General features: G+C 36.8%; 1 protein-coding gene across 5 annotated transcripts in view; it reads right to left on the reverse strand.

Annotated features, from left to right (window-relative positions):
* map4k2 (mitogen-activated protein kinase kinase kinase kinase 2) overlaps window positions 1–21,436 on the reverse strand; it is a 51,853-nt gene that overhangs the window by 27,960 nt on the left and 2,457 nt on the right. For all 5 annotated transcript variants that reach the window (XM_042511970.2, XM_042511968.2, XM_042511969.2 and 2 more), the window contains exons 2-8: window positions 8,725–8,782; window positions 6,564–6,654; window positions 6,183–6,247; window positions 4,272–4,327; window positions 2,143–2,190; window positions 599–641; window positions 351–423 (exon numbers count right to left, since the gene is read on the reverse strand). In XM_042511970.2, the coding sequence (XP_042367904.1) occupies window positions 351–423; window positions 599–641; window positions 2,143–2,190; window positions 4,272–4,327; window positions 6,183–6,247; window positions 6,564–6,654; window positions 8,725–8,782 (434 nt within the window). The remainder of the gene's footprint in view (window positions 1–350; window positions 424–598; window positions 642–2,142; window positions 2,191–4,271; window positions 4,328–6,182; window positions 6,248–6,563; window positions 6,655–8,724; window positions 8,783–21,436) is intronic.

Genomic DNA, 21,436 nt, shown 5'->3' on the forward strand with positions numbered 1-21,436 from the left:
TAATGTTTCTCTCTCTTTTAAAGCTAATTTTCAAGTCATTTTCTTGTCTTTCACAATTTTTTTAGCAATTTTGTGGGACATTTTATGTCGAGTTGCAGATTGCTTTTTTTTTCCCAATGATTTTGACAGAAATCAGGCTTTAGAATACTTGCTTTAAATACTTGGAAAATGCATCTAAAATGGATGTTGATCCAGGTTTCAAATGGTTTTAAAAAAAAATTTAAATTGGGTAGTTGCATTATGCAAAAAACATACAAACAACAGTATTGTGTGATATTGTCAAAGGCTGAAAAAGAGGGAATCCCCCTCTGCAGACGGACGTCAGGTGAGCGCGGCTTTGTTCATCTTACCAGTACGGAGTTCCTATAAAGGACTTCCTCTTAGCTACGGAGGCGCTGATCTCTGCTGCCACTCCAAAGTCAGCTACAACACAAGAAAGACACACACACACACACACACACACACACACAAAGAGTCACAGTGAGGCTGAGCAGCTAAAATCTATCATAGATGGCCTGTTTAAGCACACGGGATGAGTGTGAGCAGTTAGAGGTACTGCAAATGTGAACGTGTGTATCCATTACAGATCACCACTGACCCAGTTTCACATCTCCTCTCTCTGTCAGAAGGATGTTGGCTCCCTGCAGAGAGAACACACACACACACACACACACACACACACTGATGTAAACCCCCAATTTCATGACGTTAGATCACAATCATGAGCTACAGTCTCAAAGAAATATGTGGAATGGACACAAAGTCTTAGCGCATTACGTGATGGTGGGCATGAAATGTGTTAAAATGATGTCATAGCAACACGAAAACAGTGCAAAGTCTATTGCAAACATTCACAGTTTCGTTGTCAAACAATTGCAGTTTGGTTAGATTTAGAGTTAGAGCCCAACCGACACTGGATTTCTTTGGGCCAATGCCATTACCAATGTTAGGGAGTGAACAAATGGCGATATTGATATATCGCCGCTGTTATGTATACATGTAATCATGAGATGTAACTATCCCTCAGATATGGTTATCAACTACTTGTGACAAAGATAACGTAATGAAAGCAGGATATTTTATAGTGTGACAATACATTTTTATTGTGAAAAGTGAAATCAGTAGCCGGGGCCAACAATGAAGTTGAAAGTTTTAATAGATCATAGGCACGCTTTTTTGTTTTTAATATGTCTGTGGCATTGTAATGATTTGGGGTACAGCTGTACCACTGCGGTTGCTGTATTACTTTTTTTTGTAAATCTGAGAATGTGTAGCTGCCAGAGGCCAGTGGATATGTCAAAGTCCAACAACAATACCGTCGGTTTGTTCATGTTTCACTGAATAAACAAATAAAAATTTGAATTATGAAAATGAAATCAGTGTACTGAAATGGTAAACCTCTTTGGGAATTTGATCATTCTTAATTGCTCTAAGCATCTTTTTCTGCATCAAGTTCTGTTAAAAATGAACTTTACATACCATGCATATTGGACAATGCATAAGCAAATACAGATATATCTGTGATGGGCCAATATCAGCCGATAATATCTGCTGACCGATATATCGGTCTACTATAGTACATACCTGGTTATGTTTAGGAAAACACTTTGGTTTTGGTTAAAATAACAAACTAACTTTCAAAATGATGTAACTTATGTATTTTCGTAGTTACATTAAGTACCTGTGTAAAGTGTCTTGTGTAGTTACATAAAATCTGTAGTCATTTTTGGTTTCACACCGGACACAAACAGCGATCTCCTGGTTAAAAGACCATGTTTGTTTGACCCATGCACCCATCCATCCTATGCTGACTTTCTAGCTCTTTTTTTACTTAACCTAAAAAAAGGCAATGAGCAACTAGGTAATAAATGTTCAAAAAATAAGTACAAGCAGATTTACAAAAGTAGATGTAAAAAGGGGAATGTCTTAGAAAAAAATTAAATAAGCTAGGACGATACTTTATTTGTAATGATCATAATTAAAATTATGTTACAGAATTATTAGAATTTTTCTGATTGACTTTGCATTGGCATTGTTTTTATGTTGTCACCACGTCATTTTCACACTTTTCGTGTCCATCACCACATAAGGCCACGTTCAAACTCTGACCTGGCTCTACAATTTTTTAAAAAACTGCCGTACCTTTATGTCTCTGTGCATTTTGCCAGTTTCGTGCAGGTGATATAAGCCCTGTGAAAAAAACACACAGAATGAAAATCAGCTGAGCTTTGTGCAGATTCTGGGTATATATTGTCTATTATTATTATTCTATCTATTATTTGCAAATGCACATGTTCTAAATATTGAGAAAGACGTGCACCCTGTGTTTTCCCCCAAATCTACACCTATGGATCTGGATGCTTCCTCTATTCTTTGTAAAAGTAAAAATGGTGTAGGGCAGTGCAACTTGTAGTAATACTGGTACATACATTAACTTTACTTTGGGCCATTGGTGGAAATATGGGATGGGAACCTCCAAACATCAGACATACAGGAAGCTTTAGAATAGATTTATGAACATCAAAGAGTCATTCAAAAGATTTTTAACTGGGACTTCTCCCATGATCATCCAATGAGATGACAGCCTTCTTTCATTTGAACGATTTGTCATTTATTTTCCAGAAAAGGGTGCTCTATGATAATCAGGAGATTATGAGCAAAATGTTTCTTGTGCATAAAGAATAATGGTCTGTTGATATACAATAAAACCCAAAACTACAAACTGTTTTAGAAAGAACAGCTACAGTGAAGAATCTTATGTGAAGGATCATGTAAACAAAATACATCTGGCATTTAAAGGGTTAAAATGATGAAAATTTGTGAATATTTGATATTCAAGTTTAGGACTGATATTGGTTTAAAAAAAAGTCAATGAACGTAGAAAATTATGTTATTGTAAAAAAAAAATGTATAGCATGATTTTGAAAAGCGCATTTTGTGTGCAGATCGGTATGAGTGTGAGTATGTAAACCTTTACAAAAAATAAAAATGTATAAAAATCAATGTGCTAATCATCATCATCATATGACATATGCCACTGACCATGTAGTATATATAAATATAAATAAGGTGGCATCATGATAAAAACCTGGCATTAAGGGGTTAAAATCCTGAAAATGAATGAAAATTTAATGTATTATAAGAACTAGTGTTGGCTAAAAAAACTACTGAAAGTAGAAAATAATATTATGATATGTATGATATTTTTTAATGCTTGATTTTGAAAAGTGCATTTTGTGAGTGATGCAAGTGTGTGTGTAACATTAAAGCGGGCCCTAAGGGTTAAAACTACTTTAATGTGTTTTTCTGATTTTTCTGATGCTACCTTTTAAATCATTCTCTGAAGAATTCCACAGGTTGACACCAAACACTGAAATACACATTTGTTTTAAAGTAGTTCATGCATACTGAAGTTTAAAAATAAATTTACTTCTATGATCCTCGGCCTCTGAACTAAAAACAAACAATTTTTGGATATTTACTGGTAATCCTCTGCTTTTTGCCCTGAAAATAACTAATGAATGAATGAATGGTCTTTAAGTCAACCAGAGCTTTAAGTTTCAGCATTCCTGACGTGATGAACAATCCGTTGTTCTCGAGTCCACGTTATGTATCATTTGTATTGCTCAGAACAGAAATATTAGACATTTTCAGTCGGTAATCAGACATCTTTTATGATGGTTAGACTTATTGTTGTAGAGTTTTCATCCACAACGATTTTATCTAAATGTGTTTTTGACCATTTGAAACCAAGTGTAACACAAAAACTGTAATTTTGGTTTAAATGATGTAATTTAACTGCAAAACAAAGCAACATTTAGGATGAAAAGAAAACTGAACAATGGCACAGAATTCCTAAGAACGGCAAAAGGAAGTAGAGGGACGCAGGAATGCTCGTTTATCAGGTTAGACTGCAGGGGATTACCATGGCAATGTCATCACTCACAATCATCAGTCTATTTAGATATGCTGGAGAAACTTTTTCTCTCTGACCTTTCAAACTGAGTTTTCTTTTGGGTTTTCGTCCTTTATAATTTGAACGTTTTTTGTTGATTCTCCAACAAACAGCGAGCTGAAGGTCACTCACTGACAGACAGTCAGCACGCTGTGTTGTTCCGCAGCAGCTTTTACCTCTACAGTATATTTAGTGGTCTGGCGAGGTTAAATACTATTTAGCTCTTGTGTGGCTGGGAAAAAAACACATGAGTCACTCTGTCAGCAGAATATCTTTAGAGATTTCAACAAGCTGCCTTTCACAGTGAAAGCCTTACCTGGAGGGTTTCTCTGCACACGTACGCGATCTGTTTCTCCTTTAAGGGGCCCGTCACTGCGGAGGACACTTTGATTAATAACTAAATTAATTAATAACTAAATAACTAAATTCTAATAATAGTCTGGCTTCACAGAGCTCACAGTGCTTCCACATGCATTTTACAGTGATTATACCAAACTCTCTAAATGAATGTGATGATTACAGGCTGACATTTTTGGGAAATTTGTCTTTCACACTAAGAGTCAGATGACAAGAACAGTTTGCATCCAGAGACAGGTCCAGAGCATTTTTTTAGCCGAGCTTAGCACAAAGATGAGAATCAGCAGAAGCAATGCTTACAGCTTTGTCCAAACAGCTCCAAAGCTTCTTCACTGAGCAGGTTTATGAAAATAGGACCTAACATGAAGTTGTTATTTTAAGCCTGAATTGGATACGGTTTGATCATAAGTTGCTATATTTATCATTTATTGGAATAGAACAGCTTCAGAACTGAGCATCAAATAAATTCTGATTAAACTGTCTTGTCAGATGATTTGTTAAACAGAACCATCTGAGATGCCATCATTGGAAACAGTGAGGTGATTTCCAAATAATACTTGGAAGGTGCTCTGGTGAACCATCTGTCAGTCACAGGCTGACTTCAACCAATCAGATCAATAAAGACAGAGAGTCGAATGAAGAGTGAAAGCATCCTCTCTGTGGAGAAAAGCCTTCTTTGACGTTCTCTGCTCTTCTTTCGATCAGTGCGTTTACGTGATGGTAGAAAAAGTTGAATTACTGTGTTAGTCCAACTAAAAGTGGACTTTGAAAAAACATGTTAACATGTTAGTCTGACTGAAATCGGACTGAATAAAATTTCTCGAAATCAGAGTAACACACCCAGAAAACACAACTGAGAAATCAAGCTATTCTATCATGTAAACACTTCAGTCTGACTGTAAATGGACTCAGCGTTCTGCACATGCTCCTTTTAGCTGCGCGGGCCTCCCTTGGTGCTTACGGATAAGGACTGTTCATTATCTATGAGGGGGGAAGGGGTGCTGCAAAACGGGTCATGCATTTTTTAAAAATATATATAAGTACTGAGGAGGGACTTGTGATTTTAATTTTGGCTTAGGTGAGGGACATACAACTTGAAAAGGTCATATTTTATATTTACTTTAAATTAACCCCCCCCAATAAATAAAGTACAGTCCCACAACACCGGCACAGAAGCTAAGTGATGTCCTGCTGCGGACAAGGCTGCAGCAAAACAGATTTTAGCCAACTAAAAAAAATCAATATCAGTTCACTATATTTGCATACTGTCTCCTCTTTACCTTCCATATATATATATATATATATATATATATATATATGTGTGTGTGTGTGTGTTGGGTTTTTTTGTTAAAACTTGAGGTTTTAAAATTGGAGTCCACAAACCAATGGCAGACATCACCCTGCCTTTCAAAGTCGAAAAAGGTATTATTTTATATAGTCTACGGTTTAATCAGAGTATTTTGCCCAATTTTAGTAGTGACACAACACGAACAGTCTAAATTGGCTTTTCTGTTGTATTTTACATTTGTAATAATTGGCTAACAACTGCAAACTATACAAGACTCTAATTACCTTTGATAAAAAAGAAATTTTGTATTTGTACTTGCTTTCACTTGTTATCTGCTGCAGGTTAGTGAAAGAGGTAAACAGAGCTCCCGAGGCGCAATAATAAGTTTTCCTACTGCTGACTGCACCAACATACCAGGAATGTCGACATATCTCTGCATTAAACACATAGTTGTGAAAATGATATGGGTCTTTTTCATCTTGCACTGTGTAAGAATGCAGCACATTTCTAAGAATGAGCTGCAGATTTTTCTAAAATTACATGTGTTATATCACTATTGTTCACAATAATTAGTGTGCATACCGTGGTACATATCCTGAAGTGACCCCCCACCGCAGTACTCCATGCAGATCCACAGCTTGGTGTTCCTGCAGACACACATACACACTCTTATTATGGTGTTTGATATGAGACAACATGAAAGCATTCAGTGTCCAAAGTAAAAACACTCAAAGACACTCCCCGAATATTCTCAAACTAAACTAACGCCCACAAATACACACAGCATCATTCATCAGCCACGGTGCCAACAGTCTCACAGAGCACCAGAAAGAGTGGGAGAGGAATCCAGCAGCAAAGCGGGGAAAAGAAAAGTCACATTCCACATATTTAAGTCCACCAACAATCCCAGCACTCCCACACACGTGCAGAGGACAGACTGGACAGGCTGGAGACACGCAGCACCTGTGGTAGCTGCCGAAGTAGGCCACGATGTTTTTGTGCTTGCACTCCTTCATCATGGTGATCTCCTGCTGGATGGACGTGATGTCATCACCTAGACACACAGACAGACAGTTTAGTGAGTGTCCTCTGACACTGGAGGGACAGTTATAGACCAGTAAACTGTCAGATTAGACTAGTGGGAGTACTGGTAGTATGTGAGGCTGACATATTATTCACTTGATAGTTACATTATTTTATTATTCTATTTCACTTCCTTATTTATTAGTAGCATTTTTCTAATTGAGTTATTTTATGTGTGTATGCACTGTATTCTCATCTTGGACAGCAAAAGTGCTCTACAAATAAAATTTACTATTATTGTTATTATTATTATTATTATTATTATTATTATTATTATTAGTATTATTATTATAGTATAGTAGTATAGTACAGTAGTAGTACAGTTTATTTATCTGTTTCTTCATTTACTTATTTATTCATTTATATATATATATATATATATATATGTATATTTTATTTTGTCACTTTCGTTCTACTACCTTTTTTGTTTTGATTTCAGGTAATTTTCTTGTAGATTTTTTACTAATTTCTTGCTAATTTGGGGGTTTTGGGGTTCTTGCTACTATGAGAATTAATATGGAGTTATATGAGAATAAACTGGTATACATTATTATTATTATCATGTATTTGATATACAGTATTTCTAACTTTAATTCTGTTACATTTCTCTTTTGTGTAAATTTTAGTTAACTTTCTTGTAGATTTTTTACTAATTTCTTGCTAATTTCTGAGCCATTTCTTGTTACGTTACTCATTGCCTTCTATCTATATTTTTGCTAAAAATCAAGCCAATTTGCTCAGGTTTCAAAGAGTTAATATTAAATTTTTTTTTATGGATTTTACATTATTTACTAGCCAGCCATAATACAAATTGTTTTATTATTATTATTATTATTATTATTATTATTATTATTATTATTATTATTATTATTATTATTAACGTCAGTATATCTCAGAGTGTTGTGCTGGCTCTGGGTAGCAGGACTTCATTCTCTGCTCAGGATGCTATTACTCCACTAAATATTTACATAGTCAATAGTGGTTTTCTCTGAATATCATATAAAATTCTTTCGGGTAAGACTTAAATTTCAAAGTAAAAGTCTGACAATTCGGAAATTTTCATGCTTGCTGCTTGCTTACATTCAGACTGTTAAGTTAAAAAAAATGCTCAATTATAACCCATTCAAACTAACATCTTTGATCCCACAGCCATCATAATAACATGCATTGTATTATTTCTGCGTGTCATTCTGGGCTTTTGACTTGGAAATTATCATTTTGACTGTTTTCCACCTGATGACGTCATTTTTTAACCATATCTGGAATATGGAGAAAATACATGCTATTCCACGAGGTGCACTGTCACAATCAACATTGCTGCTACTCATTGATATATCCCAGACTAGTAGTATATCAAAAATAATTCAGTTTTTTTTCCAACACTAAACATAGTGGTATCATGACAAAAACCTGGCATTAAAAGGGTTAAAATTATGAAAATTAATAAATATATGATATTGATGCTTAGGACTGATGTTGGTTAAGAAAATGATCTCAATGACAGTAGAAAATCATATCAATGTGCAATTAATTAATGTGCATTTTTTGAAAGCTTGATTTTGAAAAGCGCATTTTTCGTGCAGAGTGATAAGAGCATGTGTGATATTAAAGCGAGCCCAGAGGGTTAATATCAGCTCTCTCTGACGGGCTTATTGTATGACACACTGTGCAAAAAAAAAACCAGTAAATGACAAATAAATTTAATAATAATAAAATCTGGTTGCAATCTGTGTGACTCTATACAATGTGAATTTCACCAATTGTCAACATTCATTTTATTTTTTGACACAGCAGCACTTTCTCAGGCCTCATACAGGCCTAGCTTAGCAAAAAGCATGGAGACCAGAGGTCTAACCTTGTCCTGTCCGAAGCTGACCTGTTAAACTAATATTTATCTTCTGCTCTGGCTGACTGACAGGGGCATAGTTCCCCAAATGTTTCTGTTCCTTCACAATTCAACTCAAACAATAAAGAAAAAATCCTTTGAACTGCTGTTTTGCACATAAGCACATGTGAGCATGTAGTGTCACGTGTAACATACCAGGGTCCAGCTTGACGATCTTGATAGCTGCCAGTTCAGACGTCCTGATGTTACGAGCCTGAGAGGGATGAAAATGTAGATAGTTAAAAACTTAATAAATAAATATATGCATTATAGCCTGTTGTTAATGCAGAAACAAATTATTCTGTCAGCGGAGGATGTTGTGCATGTACACACATAAAACCACACACAGAAGGACACATACACACAGGTTCCCTTTACTGTGTTTGAAAATGACTGAGTGAAATACAATGATGCATTGATTCTAAATATGTCCAACAGAAGACGTGACACGCAGCGTTGTGTCTTTTACTGTGTCCTCTGGATGCCTTTGTGCTTGAGAAAGATCTGAGAAACACACAGAGCTTGACTGGAACAGGCTGATATGCTGCCAGAGTCAAAGATCATGATTTATGTGTTCAGAGAGTGGTGAAGTAATGAGTCCTAAAATATGGAAGTCTGTTAGCATTTTACCACTTTCTGTTCCCTCGTCTCAAAGTCTCTGGGATTTTTGAACGGGGTTTTCTGTAAAATGCCTTAAATAATGTCTGTGGTTAACACAGGCTAAAGACATTTAGACATTTTCTTCTGCAACATAAAATATATCCGTATAAACCCTGTTTCTAAACTTTGAAGGTTCTCTGGATAATGACTTAATGCAGCTCAAATATTATTTAATTTAAAAAAAGGGACATTATGAACTTATGAGCTGAAATGAGCACGTTAAGAGGGCTGTAATTGATTGTTTATTTGTTTACTAAGAAAAGGGGCAGGTATTTTCAGACTTTCATCTTCCTGCTCCTGTTCTTTCATGGAGTGTGTCCAAGTGTTATGAGAAAAAAGAGTATACTAGGTTTTGTTGTTGTTTTACAGCAACAACAGGGACCTTTTACAGGCGTTACAGGTTTTTTTTAGGTGGGGTTTCTTTGGCGATGTGAGGACAGAGGGATGTTGTATGCTGTAAAGCCCCCTGAGACAAACTGTGACTTGTGATAATGGGCTTTATAAATAAAATTTCTTACTTGTTTTGGAAATTATAAACTGACATGAGCAAATAAAACAAATATGAATGAATGAATGAATTTACTCGTCTTGAAAAAGGCGACTCATTCAACCCACTCGCCCACCTTTACAGCTTTACAGCAACATTCACGCCCCAACTTGTAGATTTATCTGTTTAGAATATTATTTGTGTTTCTGCAGTGTTTGTAGTATTTTCTACGTGGTGACGTTTAACTCGTGCGACCGTGTTGCAGTTCATTTATAGCCTAACAATAGCTTTTTGCTTCTAGCGATTTCATTTACGCTTCAAAACACAGACTTGGTGTTGATCTGTGAAGATTATCATGCTGAGCAAAATGTGTCAGCATCAAAAACTTGTGTTCGTCACAGAGCTTATTGTTGGCGATAATCGAAAATCCCATTCAAAAATCCCAATAGGTTATCAATGAGGGAACCAGTGCGATGCTAACTTCCTAGTTGGCCTACAAAAATACATCATCTTGTGTCTTCTTGTTGGCAAATATTATATTTCCCCATGCACAATGGCTCTCCATCTCTCTACAATTTACCTCTTTCATAAGGCACTCAAGGTTACACTTCAGCCCCTTGGCTCATGCCTGCTGTCTCCAGCCCACAGAGCAGATCATACTCATGTAATGTGCATCAGAACCTTGCTGTGGCAGAGTGCACTGTTGTGGTTTTGAAAGACTGGATGTTGTGCCTTCACACAGCTGGTATCTTGCTGCTCTGTGCGCCAGACGAGGCTATACTGTGTTTTGCACAACATTGCAAAACGCCTCTGTGTTACTTAACACATCAGCCTCAGAGGACATGAAGGGTAAAAGTCTACAGAAACCAACATGCAGACTCTACAAGACTTTCAGCCAGACTGTGATGAGCATGTTTAGTAAGAATGAGCGAGCCTTTCTCAAAAACTGAGAGCTTTAGGATGAAAATACATAACTAGTCGTTCACCCTCCTGTTATGTTGCAGATCAATTTGGCTCATTTTAAGATTTGAAAATCTTTGGCAAATATTTTAAAGCATTTATTTCAGTATGCAACTTTTTGGACTTAATTGGTGTCACCAGAAAATGGTTTATATAACAGAGCTACTGTTTGGGTCAAATTGACACAGCAGTTAACCTCCTAAAATGAGCAAAATGGTTAACCTCTTTCATAAACATGGAAAGTAATGAGAACCTTGACAAGACATGGCCCAAAAAAATAGCAGGAAATTGGTAAAAAAAAAAATAAAATAAAAAAAAGAGAAAAATAAATAAATAAAAAGGATACAGGTGAATAACCTGAAAATAAGCGAAAAAGAAGTTTAAAAAAACCCAAAACAAACATGAAAATGACGCCCCAAAAAATCCTTGACAAATGAAAAAAAAGCAAAACATTTTTTTCTGTAACAATTTTAAATATATATCATTCCAATAATTTTACAATGTACATTTTTTTTGTCACCATTTATTCATTTCAATTTGGAGGACATGTCATGCCGAGTTGCTCACCCACCCCCCACCCAAGTTTAAAAAATTCAAAACAAAATTTAAAAAAAAGTAAAACTGTAATTCAAATTTTCATTTTTTTTTAAAGCTCAAACACATAGGCCTATTAATAAAAGATAAATACAAAACTACCATGATCTGCAAGAGGTAAATAACACCACTGCACCTTATATTGATTTAATTGTTGAAATTGTGTTCATTGGTGTTTACTCTGAGTTTTTGGTTTATGGCAACTTTTGTGTGGTTAAACATGAACTCAGGAATATTCTTGCTGTATTGACAAATGAACATACCGGGAGGGTTAATGCAGTCACATCCATCATTTTCCAAACACAGTCTTAATACACTAAGCTGTGGTTGGAGCTCTGCCACCTGCCTGCTCCATCAAGATATATAAAAAGCTGGGCATATATCCAAGTGCTCAGCATGCTTTGATGATGAAGACTTGCGATGAGATCAGCCTGCTGTCTCACCTTAGCTTTAACCTTGTATTGATTCCACAGCACAGGGATCAATACAAACAGCATTGGCACAAAGAGCTTTCTCCTGCTGACGGTCAAAGACAGGCCCCTGGTGAGTCAAAGTAAAACTGATAGTCAGCTTATTGTGAGGGTGAAATGGTCAGGGACTCACCAAACACATAAAAATTCATCAGCCGCGATCCCAATTCAGGGAGAAATTTACAACATCTGCAACAAAGTTTACATGTTTCCCTGACATTCGCCTGTGGCTACATGTAGCAACGTAGACTTAGCAATGTAAATACTTGCAGTTGCAAGGATGACCATGTAACAAAATCCAGCACAACATGACATCATACTGCCTGAAACGGAGTATTCAGAACGGTAGGAAATCTGAGGATTACTTCTACATACTTTTACCTTATTATTTGAAAAATTGCCCATGTTTAGTATGAACATCCTTCATTGTAACATTAAATATTAAGTCACAAAATGTAGAAAAGCATAAAAGGTGCCTGTTAATGCCCCGTGTGTAGAATTTAATTTTGACTTTAGCATCTTTTAATTATTATTATGATAGCATCATAATAATAATAATCATAAAAACATAATGAGCGACTGCAAATGTCCTGCAAATTGCAAAAAAATTAGCAAAAAAGGGAAAAAATGTCCAGAAAAATACACTTAATATTTAATACTTTACTTTACAACGCTGCTTTATTTTTAAAAATATGCTACAGATTTTTTTTGCATTTTTTAGCACATTTTAAAGATAATTTTCTTGTTTGTTTTTGGTGTTTTTCTTTTTTTGCTTATTTGCAGATAATTTTCTTATAGTGTTTTTACCAATTTCCTGCTTATTTTTGTGCCATTTATCAAGTTGCTCATCGCCTTCATTCCATGTATTGGAAATAAAATCAAAATTGGCTCTGATTTTAAAGGGTTTAATGACCTATATTGTTTCCCTGTTTTTTTATTATTGAAGAGAGGCAATAGGATCTATTTAAAAACTGTGAAGGTATCAAAACACTCAGTGCACACAGTCTATATTTAGATACTGCGACTTTAAATGAGCTGTCAGCACTTTTGAAATTGTGATGTCACAACTATACTATAAAAATGTAGAAACTGCTGCTACTGTGCCGCTGCAGTCACTCCTGGCTTCAATGATGACCCGAAAACACAGAGAGCACACATGGAAGACCCAGAAATGCTGACCTATCACAGCAGAGTGGGCTTTGTAGGGAGGGGGCCTGAAGAAACAGGCACTAAAACGGAGCGTTTCAGAAATTGATTGAATACAGGTATATTCAAACAGACAGCGTGGGAAAAATAATGTGTTTTTTGGAAACTTAAACACGTACACATGTTCTGGTAGAAACCCCAAATACAAGTATGTAGCTGAAAATTAGCATAGTATGGGACCTTTAACCCAAGCAACATTCCTTTTCTTGTGCTGCTTTCAAACACCTTTAACAAGTATTTTCACCTATGAATCCTGAGAATATTGGTTTGATTTCTTTCAAAATTGCAAGACATTAGTAGATTTAGAAAATTATTTTTAAAAAGCTAGGGGGGAAATGTCAGAGGAAAAAAAAGAAAAAAGCTAGGGAAAAATTTTATTTATAATGATCAAAATTACATATTTAAAATCATGTTACAGAATTACTATAATTAATTATTATCATAATTGAAGCATTTTTCTGGTCATTTCCTTATCTGGCTTTTTTAAGTCTCTTTCTTCCCATGTTAATTTTCAAGCAATTTCCTTTTTAAAAACTTTTTACTAATTTTTTGCTATTTTTGGGTCATTTCTTCCTAAGTTTTTCTTCTTCCCATGTTTTTTTTAAGAAATCAAACCAATTTGCTTAGTGTTCAAAGGGTTAATGTCTTTGTGACATACCTCACACTGAAGTTTTCATTTGCTATCAAACATCTGACAAACTAAAAAAAAAGGTGACCACTGATCAGCAGCCAGGCTATTAACAATTCAGCAATGTGCACGAAAGAATATAAACTGCTCAGTGTCACTGCAGAGCTTTTAAAGTGAAGTCAAAATATAAGTGAAAGTCAGAGTAGTTCAGTAGCAGTCCTAACCAGTTGATCCAGTTGGGGTGAATCTGTGAACAGAGTTTTCTCACATTACTCCATCAGAGGTGATGGAGGATGTTGTTTCAAAGCTGCTCTACTGTGTTTTCTACTTCCTCACTTCTTCCTGGGAACATCAGTCATCCGCTCAGCGACTGCTCTGACGTCACACGGACTGCCTTTCACTCTGGGCATCCACAACAAACCAGGCAGCCACCAATGGGACACGCAGGTCGCCTCAACACAACCTGTGGCCTGGCTGCACTCACTTCCTGTTTTCTTTCCTGTTCCACCGCAGGGCTTCCTGTGACTGCAGTGATAGTAACGTCTCTGAGATGGTTTTTAGATAGCTAAGCCTGAAATAACAGCAGTTTGGGGTTACGTACAAATGTGGAGCGGAAGCTTCACTGTACTTTGATCAGGCACCCGAATAGTTAAAGTAGAAATGATCTACAGTCTCAGGCCAAACCGGAATTTCTATATAATGAGACATTTCCGACTGAGCACAGATGTAAAGCATTACATGGGACATGAATGTCCACAGACATGACGCTTAACTCAGTATAGCAACTTCAGACTAGTTGTTGGGGAAAGACAACAACACTAATATTACCTGGAGAACTCGTGACCACCAGTCCGACATAATCCGCTCCCTTTCAGCTAAATGCAAGAAAACTATATTATTCAGACAGTCTATGATATAGACCGCATCACAGTCATAACTGTTGATATAATAACTTTGAGTAGAAGACCGCCATGTCATGTACATATAATCAAATGAGTTTTAAGCCACCTAAAGAAAAAGAATCAGTTTAAGCGTACGCTATGTTTGGAATATTTTCCCCGCTTCACCTTGCTGTGAGACAGTCCTTACAGATGGGGATTTGAAAACGTTATATCACAAAACACCAGACTCCCCTGAGAAAAACACACTTAAACTGATATTGATTTTTTCAGTTGCTAAAATGTTTTACTGCGTCCCCGTCCACAGCAGGACTGTGCTGGTGTTGTGGTGGTGGTGGGGGGTGGCTGGAGTGTGACTTTTTTTTATTTAAAATAGCCTAAGGTAAAACTAAAAAAAACAATCCTCACAAAATCCCTCCTCACTGTTTTTTTTTCCAGGATTTTCAATTTTCCACTTCATACCTTTTTTGACAGAATTATAAAATTTGTATATTTATTTATGCATTCATTTATGTATTTAACCTTTATTTAACCAGGTTGGTCCCATTATAGATAGTCCCATTATAGTCCCATTAACAGATTAATAATCTGTTTTCCAAAGGAGACCAGGCCATGTCAGTCAGCAGTGAGAACACAAAGTTACAGACAGAGACGCAAAGGGAGAGAAAATACAATTCACAAGCAATAAAATTTACATTAAAAGAGAACTTTCTATGAGTCAAAGGAGAAGTTTCTGGGGGTCAGTTGTACAACCAGGAAGGCTAAACACATCCACATCCTACAGAATCTGCTTCACAGTCTTTCATTTTAGATTCAAACACATTTATCAACACCAGCTCTTTGAGTTTTGAGTCATTCTGAAACAAATTCCAGTCTGAGGGTGCAGAATACCCAGAAGCCGTTTTCCCCAGTTTCTGTCAGAGCATTTGGGACAGAGAGCAAAAAGAGGTCCTGAGAGTGCAGTAAGTACTGTCTGGTACTTTTCTGTGTGATGAAAACACAGGGGTAGTATAAATGCCTTATGAGACATGAGACAAAGAGCAAATCTCGATGTCAAAGGTATCAAATAGAATCACCCGGAGCTTCGTTCTGAATCTTCTCTCTGGACACGCTAACTCTCCTGCAGCATTTGTGTTTACAAAGGAAATCCATCCTAAAATGCTGTCATGCAACCAGTAAAGTGCTCTCTCACTACCTTAAAAGTGCAACATGAAATATCACTTCTCATAAATCACACACGCGGCCTCATTAACCCTATCAGTCCTTTATTAGGACACCTCAGATTAATTTCTGGTCAACAGCTAAACCACTGTTCTAAATCATTGAACACAGGGCAGCACAAATAGCACAAGGCCAGTTTCCATTAACCCTCAAATTGCGCAAATTGAAGTTGCGAAAACAAAACACCCCTAATGGAAACAAGTCAACTTCGAAAAAAAAACCAAACTCCCATTTATGGGAAAAAAGTTTTTACGCTCGCATGAGGTGGTATTTCAGGCGACTCGAAAAAGCAATATTTTGCAAAACTGCAATGAAAACACTTTTTTCGCATTTACATATCATATAATGTGTATCACCAGGTGGCGGTAATTTGACTTGGATGCCAACCGCATTTAAACCAAAAAAAGAAGAAAAAGTAAAGAGGCCCCGCCCCCACAGCTGCATCCAGATTTATAATAGATCCATAGTGTAGACAGAGGAAGAGAGAGAGATCTTCTAAACTCTTATATGAGACAGAGAAATTATAGCGATATTAGACTGGCTTTATCGAGTGGTTGCAATAGAAATAAACCCGCCAATGTTTTCGACATCCATCGCCACGGTTACCGGGATGTTGTCACGCCTGGAAAGTCACATAACATCGCAAGAGAAGTTGCATATCATCACTCAGTGGAAACGCATCTTGCAATTGTGTTTTAATAAAATTCTGAAAAGATCGCTTAAGTTCTGCACAGATCTGTAATGGAAACCCGCCACAGATACTGATGCTTCATACTGCACAGCAGCAGTGATGACTGCAAGAAAAACAGATGGCACTTAAAGAATCAGCCTGTTTCTGTATCCATGCAGGATGATGCAGCCACTCGATAATGAAATGTTTCTCCATCAGTTGGTTGACAAATCAACAAACTCTTGGGAGAAAGCTTGGGCTGGACGATGTTGCATATTGCAACAAAATGATAAGCCTTGTTGAAAAGTAAGAACAACTGTCAGTAGCATAGTAATTAACCCTTTGAAACCTGGATCGGCATTTTTTTGTGCTGCATTCAAACACCTTTTAAAGGAATTTAGCCCTTTGAAACAAGAGCAAATTGGCTTGATTTCTTTCAAAAACATAAGAGGAAGGCAAGAAAAAATGACCCCAAAATTATCAAAAGAAACAATAGTGAAAAGTACAACAAACATTTACCTGAAAATTAGCTTAAAATAAATAAATGATGAAAAAAACAACAAGAAAACGCTGTGAGAAAAGTGCTAAAAAACATTATATATATTTTGCAACATAGTTTCAAATATGTAGTTATGATCATTGTAAGTAGTTTTCCCTAGCTTTTAAAAAATAATTTTCGAAGTCTAATTATTTCATGCAATTTGTTGATCATTTCTTACCAAGTGTCTCACTGTCTTTTTTCCAAAGTTGTGAAAGAAATTGCAACAACTTGCTTAAGATCATATACATGTGAGAGGCATCTAAAAGCAGCACATGAAAAGTGATATTGCTTCAGGTTTTAAAGGGTTAAATTTCTGAACCTTAAGCAAATTGGTTTGATTTCTTTAGAAAACATGGGGGGGAGGCATAATGAGCAATTTTGCAAGAAATGTTCTGCAAATTGCAAGAAATTTGTAGATCTAGGATGTCTTTTTTTAAAGGTAGGGGAAAATTTCCAAAATGACTAAATAATAATTAATTTACTTTTATTTATTTATGTTTTTTGCTTTGCTTGTTTGTGGGTTTTTTTTTTTTTTTTAAGGGTTAGGGTTAGGGTTAGGGTTAGGGTTTCCTTGTAATTTTCTTGCTAACATTTAGGTCATTTTTGTAAAATTGCTCATTCCTCCCCAGCTTTGAAAGAAGCCGATTTTTTCAGGTTAAACAGGGTTAATACTTTTAATTTACATTTATTCTGAAGCTTATTTACCTTTTTGGAGAGTCAAAAATGTAGCCATCTGCTCAGGTCATGTTTCCAGCCAGAGGTTGCATGAGTGAGCACAGGTTTTAGTCTCTACACAGATATGATGGCACCAAACCTGCAGTCACTGCACCTCCACCTTATCCGTTATTTATCTGTACACCTCATCGTGCACAATAGCTTCTAGATTTGTGATGTAGCAGTTTTATAATAGACGTGCTTGGATGTGGCACAGAGTATTTTTCAGCCTGTCTTAGAATCAGCGCTTCTCTCTGGGAAAAGTTCACTTTCTCAGCACAAAACCTGCAACTCTGCTGCATTGTGAGATGTGTCTCAGCAGAGGTATGATTATACAGTCTGACAGCGCTTTGAGATCAGGACTTTGTAATTAACCTCCACAATAAGTACTGAGCTGCACTTTTGGGTGTCAATCCATCAGAATTGCGGAACAAAGGTTTCTTTTCCAATTTCCACCAACGTTCAGCAGCAACACGTGCAGAGACAGATCACAGACGGCACAGAGAGGTTTGCTTTCTTCCTGGAAAAACAACTGTATACAGCCAACTGCAGTTACATTAAAAACTTATGTACGGTTTTATGTCTGCTATTTCCAATTAGGGGTCAACCGATTTTGGTTTTTCAGGGCCGATACTGATTATTAGTGGTTAATGAAACTGATAACTGATATTTGGAACCGATATGCATTTACTATAAAAATGAAAATCTTTCTGACAAACACCTTTGGCTAATGTTTAATCAAATCTTCTTTTCAGCACCATATACAGCAAGCTCCCTACATCTTTTTTTATAAAGTGAAAATTTAAATTAAAAAATGAACTAATGAAAATAGTTCACTGAGGTTTAATACATTTTATCAGCAATCATTAAAATAAATCACCAATACAGGTAATCAGCAAAATGCCAAATATTGGTGCCAATACTTAGCCAGGCTGATAATCTGTCAACCCCTACTACAAATATTGCTATATTATTTTAAAGCCATATTGCACAGCCCTACCGCCAACTATATTTACAGTAAAAACTGACCTGCAGTAGTACATATGGTATTTCCAATTACTTTTCATGCTCAAATGTGCAAAACAAAAATTACTTCAATTTGAAACACAATCAAGGACAGAAACTCAGAAACATAGAGCGGCTGACGCTGGTCACAGCCGCAGGAGGACATGAATCAAGATCATACACACACGAGCTCTGAGCTGAGTTTCCTCTGAATAACGGCGGTGTAATGAGAGTCCACCAAAATCCCACACAGTCACATGACCAGAGGTTTCACCCCTGACTGCTGCTCTTACAGTTCCATCAAACCAGCAGCAGCAGCAGCAGCAGTGGGAGTGAGAATGTGCTATTGTCTGTCACTGTGTATGGCTGCTCCCATTCACAGCGCATGCACATACACACACACACACACACACACACACACACACACACACACACACACACACACACACACACACACACACACACAGGCCCAAATGTGTGCAAATGTTACAGTCATGCAAAGATAGCTCAGAAAACCACAGTCAAAGTCAGCTGAATATTGCTCATATCAGGATGAAGATTTAATCAGAACTTTCTTATCATCATAAGGAGCTAAGCTGTCAAATATTTGTGATAATATTTGTTGAGATATTTGTGTGTATTGCTGCAATATGGAATTTTAAAGCTGCATCATTCAGTGTATTCATATGAATGATGGAATGAATGTGTATAATGTGTAATGGCTCATTTACCGTAAAACTTCAATTAATAGCTGGGCTATAATTGGCTTAAATCACGGAACTCAACAGGCTTATATGTTTGGGACAGGCGTCCATATGGAGTGGGCTTTTAATACTAATTCACACAAAACTTGCTCAGCGAAGATGGAAAATTCAATAAGTATTTATTTAAACGTTTGGCAAATTGGCGTTAATTTTATTTAAAAACATGGGAAGAAGGAAATGAGCAACAACAGATGAAATGACTCAGAGATAGCAAGAAATCTGTTAGAAGTACAAGAAAATTACCTGAAAATAAAAAGTGGCCAAAAAATCAGCGCAGCTTTAAAAAAAAAAAAAGAGTACACCACTGATTTGGCATCAAACTCCTTAGACGTCAGACTCACAATGGTTTCTAAAAAAATGTTTTAAGGTTTTAACCGATACGCATTTACAATAAAAATGAAAATATTTCTGTCAAAATTTAGAATATATCAAACTCCAGCACAAAACTTTGTAAAAATGCCTTTAGCAAATGTTTCAGACACAGAGGGAGATGCACAGTTGGAGTCGACAGATTATCAGCCTGATCGATTATTGGGGCCGATGCTGATTATCTGTATCAGTGTTTTATTTTAATGTTCGCTGATAAAATTATTATATTACAAAGTTTTGTTTTTTGCCTTTATTAGATAGGACAGGAGATTGCTAGCCTGAAAGGGGGAGAGAGAGGAAGACGTGCAGCAAAGGGTCGCAAACCGGAATCGAACCTGCAGTCGCTGCGGCAAGGACACAGCCTTCATATATGAGGCGCCTGCTTTATTCACTCAGCTACCCGACGCCCCAAGATTGTCATTTTTATTGTAAATGCATATCAGTTCCAAATTTTGATTACTGGAGTCATTATTTATTATTAAATTTATTATTAATATTATTATTAATCTATATCGGCCCTGAAAAACCAATATCAGTCGACCCCTAAAACAATTAATTAATTGAATTCATTCATTAATTTTAATGGCAATCACTGAAATGAACCGCCACTAAAAATAACTGGCAAATGCCAAATATCGCCCCCAACAGCAAGGCCGAGGCCAGCACCTCCAGATGCTCCACCTGCCCCCCTAACCCTACACATACGCATTTTTAGCCCCGAAAAATTCTCACTTTGAGCGGTTATGCACTGAAGCAAGGATACTCTACATGATTCTAGGATTTAGCGTATTTCTGGGATTTTTGTACATTTCTATGATTCTAGCCCATTTCTAGGTTTTTAGGACGTTTCTCAGACAATAGGACATTTCTAAGATGGTTTGGGGGGGGGGGCAGATTTGGCATGCAAGCCCCAAGTTGAGTGGCACTGCTATAGTGCATAAAAAGGCACAAAATTGAGCTTATTTATCAAAAAGTTTTGAATAAATACGTGAAACGGTTCAGCATATGCGCCTAAATAATTACTCATGTTACCCACCAACATCTCTCACTGCCGGGCCTGAGCCAGCCCGATTAGTCTGTCAGCCCCCGCTCACAGAAAGTGACAAAACCTGAGTGCAGAATATGACAAATACAAGGGCTCACTGCAATGCCAATGCTGTGACCTTCAGTCTGCTTCATCCTCAGTACAGATCCACACACACAAGAAGCTCTGAGCAGCAGCTCTGAAGCTGTGCTCCAGGCTTTACCAACACACCGTGCTGGTTTTTATGACACTTGTCATCCCTGTGTATGTAGGCAGAGCAGTTTCCAGAGCTGCTGCTGCACTGACTGAATGTTCGGCCCAGAACATAACAAGAACAAACACTGAAAACACACTGAAAACACACTGAAATTGAGACATTAGTCTTAAGGATATGATCTGTTTCTGGTGTAGGGTGTCAAAAAAAAGAAAGAAACAATACAAATTCTTGTGTTGCGTCTGCAGGATGCACGCGGCACCGGGGCGGGTTCACAGCACAGGATGTTTGCATCCTGACGCTCAAATCATGACGAGAAAAGAGACGACATGAGCCAGTTTCCTTCTGAATACAAAGGCTACATGCTATGACAGTATATACTGTCTATGAATAGATATGAATGTGTCAATCAGCAGATATTTTGAGGCTGTTTAGGTTGTGA

This window comes from Plectropomus leopardus, chromosome 23, assembly GCF_026936395.1.
Source record: "Plectropomus leopardus strain MGB_pleo_1.0 chromosome 23, ASM2693639v1, whole genome shotgun sequence".
Classification (NCBI taxonomy): domain Eukaryota; kingdom Metazoa; phylum Chordata; class Actinopteri; order Perciformes; family Serranidae; genus Plectropomus; species Plectropomus leopardus.